This window comes from Ceratina calcarata, unplaced genomic scaffold (assembly GCF_001652005.2).
Source record: "Ceratina calcarata isolate Rehan_Ccalc_2016 unplaced genomic scaffold, ASM165200v1 scaffold305.2, whole genome shotgun sequence".
NCBI classification, from domain to species: Eukaryota; Metazoa; Arthropoda; class Insecta; order Hymenoptera; family Apidae; genus Ceratina; species Ceratina calcarata.
In genome coordinates, this window is record NW_017153019.1 from 299,848 (window position 1) to 309,003 (window position 9,156).

A 9,156-nucleotide genomic window follows, 5' to 3' on the forward strand; every position below is an offset into this window, starting at 1 on the left:
AATTTATAGATACTTTAATTGGAAAAATTTATCAATTTCTAATCTAAAGCGAATCTAGCGAGTACATCGATTGAAATGAAACCGTGATATAGTCATCGAACACGATGACGCGATTGCACTTATCGCGGATTAACTTGAACGGTACTTCACAATTCAATTCATGTTTTATCAATTGAAATGATCGGGCTATTAATTAGCGTCAAAGCGAGAGCCGACGGAGGCGCGACTCGGTCTAATCGTCGAGCATAAGCGTGTCCCTCTTATTTGTCAGAGCGCCAGAAAACGCCAACGTTTTCAACGACATCAATTGCCCTTATTAATCCGAGTCAAACATGTTTCAGCGTCGACTATGCTCTCGCCTCTGTCTCTTCATCTTCGAACGAAAACACGTATCCTCTACGCCGATGTGTTCAAACGAACGTCGTCTAAATCGCATAAATTTTTTTCCCTAAGAATTATTACCAGTAGGCAAATTGAAACTTTGCTAACTAACTGAATATCTTTTTTACTAAGTAGACAATTAAACCAAAGACCTTATGTATTCATAGAAGAAAATATATCTAAGATAAAGAAGTTAAAAAGTGAGACGCGTAATTATTTTAAAATGAATTCCCGTCTGAATTTCATTTTCTAAACAGACATTATAAATATTTCACTTCGCTCGATAATCATTCTCAGGATTTAATGTTTCTTAAACGTTCCTTCGACTTTGTAAGAATTTCTCTTCAATCTTCTCTGACGCAAAATAAATGTTGATAAGCCTCGACGAAACGAAGATTGAGCTTCAAGCACTCGTTGTCATCGACATTCCGCGGAGACTGCATTGCACGGTTGAAAATAGTTAATCACTCCAATTTCTCCAGTCCGGTTCTGGTTCTCGACGACTGATTAACATACGGCGTTCCAAAAACGCAACAGGTATCCGAATGAAAATAAAAGACGATTCGATTCTTCAAGGTGGTTTTAAACGAACAACGCTGCTACACCGAGGACGTTATGATATTTCATATTTTCTCTTTACTCCCATGAATTCCAAGAAGGTAGCGACGAGGTCGATTAAAACGCGCCGTACGAATACGAAAGAAGGACGCGAAGGGTGAGTTCGGAGTCTGCTGGTAAACTGGTTTTCCTCGCAACTACGGATTTCGCGTGGAGCGAACGAGACAGAAGGAAGGCGCATCTGGCTTTACTCTTAAGGGTCTCTACCAGCGTGACACATTAAAAAAATCAAACATTTTTCTGCATTTTTCGAAACTTTATAAAACTACTATAGAATAGTTTATACAAATTATGTGAAAATGTAGTAGCATCGATGCCAGATCGAGTATTGAAAAAAACTCGTTTTGAATTTTATCCCCTTATGGGAAATACAAACCCGAGCTGGCTCAGTTTCATTGTTACTAGCTGTACAATCTTTTAATTGAGCTAGTTTCTCATAGTTACTAATTAACGATACTCGTGAGACACTTCTATAGACTAAGTAGTCGGAAGCGTGAACTGGAAGAGCAGAATAATGCTCGTTGACGATACGCAAAATGGGAATACGATAGGAGGTATTCGATACACGTAGAAACATCCACTTCTCATTAAACTGTTAACGCAAGTGTCTCGAATGGAATGGTTAAATAAAGCCGGGTTTTACAAACGTTCTCTCGTGAATTCGCTAGTTTATTATATAATTGCGAACGCTTATTGCAGTCGATGACGCACGCAATAAACGCAGAACGCATTCCAGGCTCCGAATCCTCGAAAGTTTGCCAAGACAACGCGGAAACCTGGTGCATCTATGTATGTATGTAAGTATGTATGTATGTACATGTGCGGAGAGCTCTCGCGATAAATTTTGATATCTCGCCAGAGGCTTATACCTGTCGTCCGAACGGGAGAACGTCAGTGCGTATCTGGGCTGCAATAAGTCGCATTCATCGAGATTTCTAAGTGTAAACAGTCTGAGTAATCAATTTTTTTTCTTATCGAACGCCGATATTAAACGCGATCGGTCTGATCCGAACGATTTGCATCATCTATAATTGTACAAGCGAGTATAATCGTGCGCACAAAAGCAAAAACCGAATCGTTTTGCAAAACAGTTTTAGTTTCTTGACGCAAATACCTATTTTGTAAATAGAATGTTACACAGCAATTAACGTCGTTTCCCTTCCTTTGACGAACGATTCTATAAAAAAAAAAAAGAAAAACAGAACGACACCGTTCACCTGTTCACGTAATTCTGACTCGATTCTGTGAGCGACATTATTCTAATCGAAAATATGCAATCGAATTGCAATTCGATGGGTTCAACGCGCTGGAAAACCGAGAAGAAATTCATTACATAAACGATCACGGTTTGCTCGCAAACACGCCTTCGAACAGTCGATCGATCTCATTACATGTATGTACGTTATGTCTTTTTTAGGTCATGCTAGACGATAACTTTATCGACCCGAACAATCGTACGAATTGGGTCGTTTTCGAGAGTGAGACCGCGAAATGATAATCTATTAGATCCTAGATGTTTCTACGATACCATTACACGTGTCCCGATTAATTTTAAGACCGAGAGCGAAGATCAACGATGATACAAAGTACGTACGCGATTCAATTTTAATATTGATGAATGCAATCATTTCAGACTCGACACACAAGAAGAAATAGAAACCTTCCTATCAATTATTGTAGAGTTCATTTACAGAACATCGACATGAATAAACTTAAATCTCAGAAGATGCATTTAACCCATTTGTATCATACACTGGAGACCAAAGCTGTTGTAATGAGAATCAATATTTCATACCTAAAATGTTTAAGGATGTATTGACTATACAGTCAATCCCAAAAGTTTATGCACTTTAGAAATGCATTTTTTAAAAAGAAATCACACGTCGGAAGAACATTGCTAATAATAGACAACAAAAAATTTTCGATTTTTGCGAGACTTTATTACTATTAAAAAGCTAAAATTGTAGTGATTGCACATTTTTCATAGGTAATAGTATCACCTACAACTTATATTCGAAGTATTTGTCGAAATTCCGCGAAAAAAAACTTTTCGATTTTTCCGAGATTTTTCCAAGGGGTACCCAATACACAAATTGAAGGGGTACCAAGTACCCCTTCAATTTCTTCCAAATTTTCGTTTTTGGCCAATAACTCCTAAACCGTTGGACTTACGGAAAAATTGCATCAGACCTTTCTTGTAGAGGACGACGAGATCTGCAATTTCCATGTAAAAAGTTTTCGCTAGCATTAATAGTTTACGAGTTATTTGCAAAAAACGAAAAAACAGTATTTTGCAAATAACTCGTAAACTATTAATGCTAGCGAAAACTTTTTACATGGAAATTGCAGATCTCGTCATCCTCTACAAGAAAGGTCGTATGCAATTTTCTCGTATCTCCAAGAGTTTAGGAGTTATTAAGGAAAAACGAATTTTTTTTCCAAAAGTTCGCCGTTTCGACGCTGGAATGGTCAGATTTTGTCAACATCAATAAAATGCCATATAATCATATGTAACTCGTTAAATATCGAAATTAGAAGAAAAGTGCACTATTTTTGAATAACAATTTTTGATATTTTGACCCAAAAAAATTTTTCCGAGATTTTTCCAAGGGGAAACAGTAAGAACGTGTCTAAAGCTCCTTCGTTGTAATTATATGATTATAAAAACAGGATGCATCATCTGCTTTCATTCTATTTGAATAATAGTAAAACTTGGCTTGTCTTCTTTGAACCTATGTTCCATAATCGCAATTATCTGTTCACATTAAATTCGTAGCTGGTCATGTAAATCCTTGTGTCGCGTGTAGAGAAATTTGTTTGGCTCGTTAAAAGCATATGCAATTAATTTGTAACGAGCAGTTCCAATTGGTAATACGTCGGAGAAACCATCTCTTCTCTCGTGTCCACTGCATTTCATCTGGCCTACAATTTCTGCCTGACCACAGAGGGACGACTGGCGCCGCGGCGCCCGACACCGTCTCTCTTCATTCCATCGCTACCGTTACATTTAACTCGAAACTCGTATCAACTCCTATGCCAAATACGACCTTTTCTCTAATCAACTCATTGCGAACAGTCAATTTTGAAGAATGTCACTATTTAAAAGGACAGCTTTGCTCGCGATGAATCGCAAATATTGTTGAACATTATGTAACTGTTATCACTGCTACATTATCAATGTTGATGCAGCACCGCGCCTCTCAGAAATTCCACATTCTTGATACCTCGTTGTTTTAACTCGATTTAATCCATTCGCAGCATTACAGTATGTGTGCACAAATCAATTCTTGTACTAATCACTACAGGAAGTATATCAATCATTATATCTAATAATCATGTATTAAAAATTGTAGAAAATTACGAAATTCTATCATTGTTGCATTCATATTTTTTCATAAATGAAATCATAAATTTTTTAACAGACTTGCAAAATTTCTAAAATTTTGTAAAGTGTTTTATGAATATGATATCTAGTGACTATTAAAATTTCAATGCTTAGTCATTGTTTTTACGTAAGAGTTCATACAATCTCATTAGAGATCGTTCCGAAGTCTGATAATAAGCGTGTTCACAAAACGCGAACTGGTGCAGTTTACCTAGTAAGAAAGCATGAGAGATGAGTCGTTCCAGCGAGAATCGAGAGTGGGAAAGGGTGTATCGGCAGGGAGAAGGTGGCCCTAAATTGTTCAGATCAGTGTAGATTGACGGTGATTGAGACTACATTACAAAGACCTTGGAGTCGCTCGACACCACGTCGTCGGATTCATCGACCGTTATTCCTCGAGAAATTTTGCCGGGGCGCACCGGGTTCGAAAGGACTTGGACCCAGGACCTTGACGACTTTTAGGCGCATGATAATTTACCGGTGTATGCGTTCGCATCTAAATATCCGAATTAAGCCCAGCGAGCATCCGGGCAAGAGATATGCGAAACGTCGGGCCAATAAATTGATTCGACAAGAGAAAAAAAGAAAAAAGTGCGCAAGTTCGAGAAAGCAGAAACCGGGTTAAAAAGGAATGTTCGTAGGATGAAAAACGGACGGGGTGATCGCGAAGCATGCGAGCCGCTGCGTCAATACGAATCGATAAAACGATTTATTATTCAAATGGCTACGCATCGGTATTGAAAAGCTCGTTCAGATACTTTGCGTTGACCGCGTGGCTCCTCCAATTAAACGCGTAGACAAATGTATCTACACTTTTTCCCAATGCAATCGACCTTTGCACGTTTCGACGATCATATTCTCCTTCCGTTCAATTTAACGCTGGTAGATTTATTTGAACGAGAGACGAACTCGTTTCACGTCATACGTAAGGTGCGTGTCAGTGAAACCGTGAAAATGCATTCTTAGCATGCTGCGATAAGAATAGAGCAAGGAAGATAGAGTAAGATAACAAATAGAGGAGAGGTACGTACGTACGTACGTGGTATTGAAGTGTGTCGTATGGAAACATACGTTCACGTCTACTTCTACTACTGGTCCTACACAAGGATAATTGTGTTGCCATGACGATAAAGAACGCGGATCGATGCTTTTAACCCAGCGGAACGCATCGAGTCGATTTCGCGTCCGATACCTTGCGATATTTCTGTCTCCGTATTGCGCTTTTCTGTTCCTCAGGGTGCCATATGCCGGCTACTTGATCGATCCAGCTTTTGCGACGAATTGGAAAGTTTACGACGACTTAAGTGAGACTTAAACTCGTCTGTCCATCAACGATATCCAACAAATTTGTTCTCACACGAGAATAACGCGTTATCATAGATTTACCTGAGGAACGTAATTCAATACATCATTTTTCACCTCTTTATACATATGTAATATTAGTCGATATTAAACGGAGCGTTTAAAGCAAAGCGAAAATTAAAAGACATATTCGCGCAGAGCTCGACAATGATAAGAACACTAATTGTCATTCGCATTCGTTAGCGATACTCGGAGAGGCCACGTGGCTCTTCAAACTTCTGAAATATCTACATCTTTTTTCTTTCTTCATCAATTACGCTCGTCTGTTTACTCTTCCGAACGTAGCCTGTTATCTCTTGCTGGGTCCTACGCTTCACGCACGATAAGAGAATTTTGAACGAACCCAATACCCGGTCGCCTAAAGAATCGCAATTAACTTCCTGTCCTTGGAAGTCCCACAATTCCGTGATAAATTCTAATCCGACGTTTGTTGAAATCGTTTGGTCATTGACCAACTCCGTCGTCTAGCTATAGTATATTTTCACATGCGATAACGACACCGCAATATCAACTTTTCGTGGTTACATAAACTTCGCGACCGGCCGTACCGCGAAACAGTCGAAATTTAAAAGCTGGCGTTAGTCCGCTCAAGCGATACCTGGTCCTCGGGTTATCCTCGAATCGGATAACGGTACACGAGTGACCAAATTAACTGAAACTCAATGGTTTCGTAAACCTGAGTATCGCTACCTTCGTTCGTAGATTCAATTCCACAAAAGTCCCATAAATTAGTATGTACACGACAGGATACATTAAGTATAGTCAATTGATTGATAAATGTATTTAATTCTATGAAACTCATATCAATTCCGCTTAAAATGATAATAATCGTGATAAACACGAAACTATCATTAGCAGAAGATTTGTATACATTTGCCAGCGCGTGAACCGAACGTGAACCTGGAAAGTATTATAGTAAGTATTATATTTTAACGAAAAGTGAAAGTAACTTTCGATCGACGGATATAATAACATTTAAAAGAAATGTATTGTACGCACATCGTGCGAGATTATGAGTCAATACGTATGTTATACTCGTTGGGAATATCCAAGTTATAATATTGGGTATCTTGCGCGTTTAATAGTAATTTTATGGCGCATTCTTTCTAGCGAATGCACGCTAATTAACTAACGAATGTACTGAAATCTTGGAAATGCGTTTACTTAGAACGCGGTGGGTAACTAGTTTTACATAGAAATACTGTGATCATTGCATTGGACGACGTGAATTAAGTGAAACCGATCTAACGCGGCTGTGCACACGTAATGAAATGTGTAAGACCACTGGCTGACAAAGACAGTACTCTGGTTTGATAACAATTCGCTGAACATTGTTTTATTTAGAACGAAAAAATGCTATAGCTATTTATTTGAGTGATTGCGAGAACGACGTCTCATCGTCAATAGCACTGTGTGTCAAACGAAGGGACGAAGTTCAAATTCATTGATAATCGCGTACACGGTTCGATGTAACACGCAGTGTACATACGTGAGTACACAAGAGCATCTATGTAATGTGGTTTAATAAAAACACTGTTATCACGTCTCATAGAAAAAACGAGGAATTGAATGACATCTGTTGAAATGTAACAAGCAACATTGAATCGCGTTTACTAATAGCAAACGAAATGTAATTACACATGAAATCTTGTCAAGTATCCATATTGAACGTGAGATAATAGCCTCATTGCACTTGTACGCTACGAAACGTAGCGTAATTTATCTATACAATAATCAAATTGTGATATTCTGCTTTATTACGCGATGCTACTTAATGCTATAAAAGATCCTGGATCTAATCACTGTCTTTCGAAGCAAATACGTACGCACGATTCCTACGTTATGCATTTTACGAGTCACCTTGATAAACTGACATCACTTGGATTTACGGTTCTGCTATTAAATTCTATAAACACTTTCTCACTTCGAGAGAGATATTGAGTCGGACAAATCGCGTTGATATCCAAGCAAAGGTTTGCAATGAATTTCGACGCGCAAAAACGGGGGTACCGGGACAGTTTGCTATGCACCTGTACATTCCTCTCGTTTACGATTGTTCGAGACGGAATGTAAAAATCGTACAATAAATAGTTGGGTTACGGGGTTCTCGGCCATGTTGTGTTGATACCATGGAAAACGATTAGAGGGACCGAGAAATGCAGCAGGGCTATCTCGTCGACTGGCAGGCGAACCATTTCGCAAATTTGCTGTCGTACCAAACTAACCACTTACCGGCTGTGGCTTTGATGTTTTTCCCATGATGCCTCCGGTTCTTCCTCTCCGATGACCGTCCCTTTAGCAACATCGTACACGCACTTTATTACAATTTTTAACACTTCTCCCGCACTCGCTACGCATTATTATTCACCTACACGGCAGCCATTTGCCATCTACCTACTCGGCCACAAAGCCTGCTTCGCCATTACGTTCAGCCTTTGGCCGTCGGCCATTGGCGTCACGTGGTACGGCCTGTGACGTATCAGCGTTCTCCTCTCTCTCCCGCGTGGTACGTTTCGGATAACTCTAAAATTAGACGGCTCCAACATGATTTTCGACTAAACTGTTTCAACGCGATCAAACAATTAACCGAATCAATAAAAGGGTAAGTAACTATCGTTAAACGAACGTTGTATTTAATCCTCGTAACGGACAGGGTGTTCTAATGTATAACAACTAAGAAGGCACTGGCAGGATTCGAAATAATCTGCTGTATCGTAAGTCGGCTATATCTGAATCACTTTCGACGAAAACTATCCGCCAAGATTTAAAGCTATTGAAATATGAAAAATGTCCCATTTCGAAAACAGACGATCGCATCGAAAGATTTCGATCAGCGAAGGCAACCGATTCATAGTTTCTCACGATAACGATTGTTGTTTGTTTCCAATAGAAATTTATTTCGCAATAATCGTTTTTGCAAGAGATGATTTGCTTCTGCCGCTCCACTATAAGACAATTACCAAAGCTCACAATAAACCATACGTACAATTGTAGTAACCATATCATTATATATACCATCGCGTAGAAATTTATATTTTTTATATATCGTAACGCGAAATCGAGGGACAATAATAACATACATACGTCGGCCGTCAACGCGACAATCAGACGAAATACATTTTGCAAAAGATCACAACAATTATGCAAAAATATACGTTGCTCGCCTGTCGCGATCACATGAAAATCGAGACCATTTCGTAAATTTTTTCTCTACGTTCCAACACGAGACGAATGGATCGTACCACTCAGGAACGTAGTCTACAATTCATATTTGTCAACGTAAAATTCCTTCCCACCTCCTATCCTCTAATTCTTTGTAAAAATTTCCCATGTAGCTTCGATATCTAAGATCGTCGAGTATCGGTTGCAATATCACTGCGACATATGTATAGTTGCACTTTTGTTTTTTA

The 9,156-nt window shown here is 38.9% G+C and overlaps 1 protein-coding gene across 1 annotated transcript in view; it reads right to left on the reverse strand.

Annotated features, from left to right (window-relative positions):
* NFAT (nuclear factor of activated T cells 3) overlaps positions 1-8,279 on the reverse strand; it is a 46,122-nt gene extending 37,843 nt beyond the window's left edge. The window contains exon 1 of the mRNA XM_018023573.2: positions 7,979-8,279. Within this exon, the coding sequence (XP_017879062.1) occupies positions 7,979-8,051 (73 nt within the window). The 5' untranslated portion in view covers positions 8,052-8,279. The remainder of the gene's footprint in view (positions 1-7,978) is intronic.
* Between the last annotated feature and the right edge of the window lie 877 nt (positions 8,280-9,156).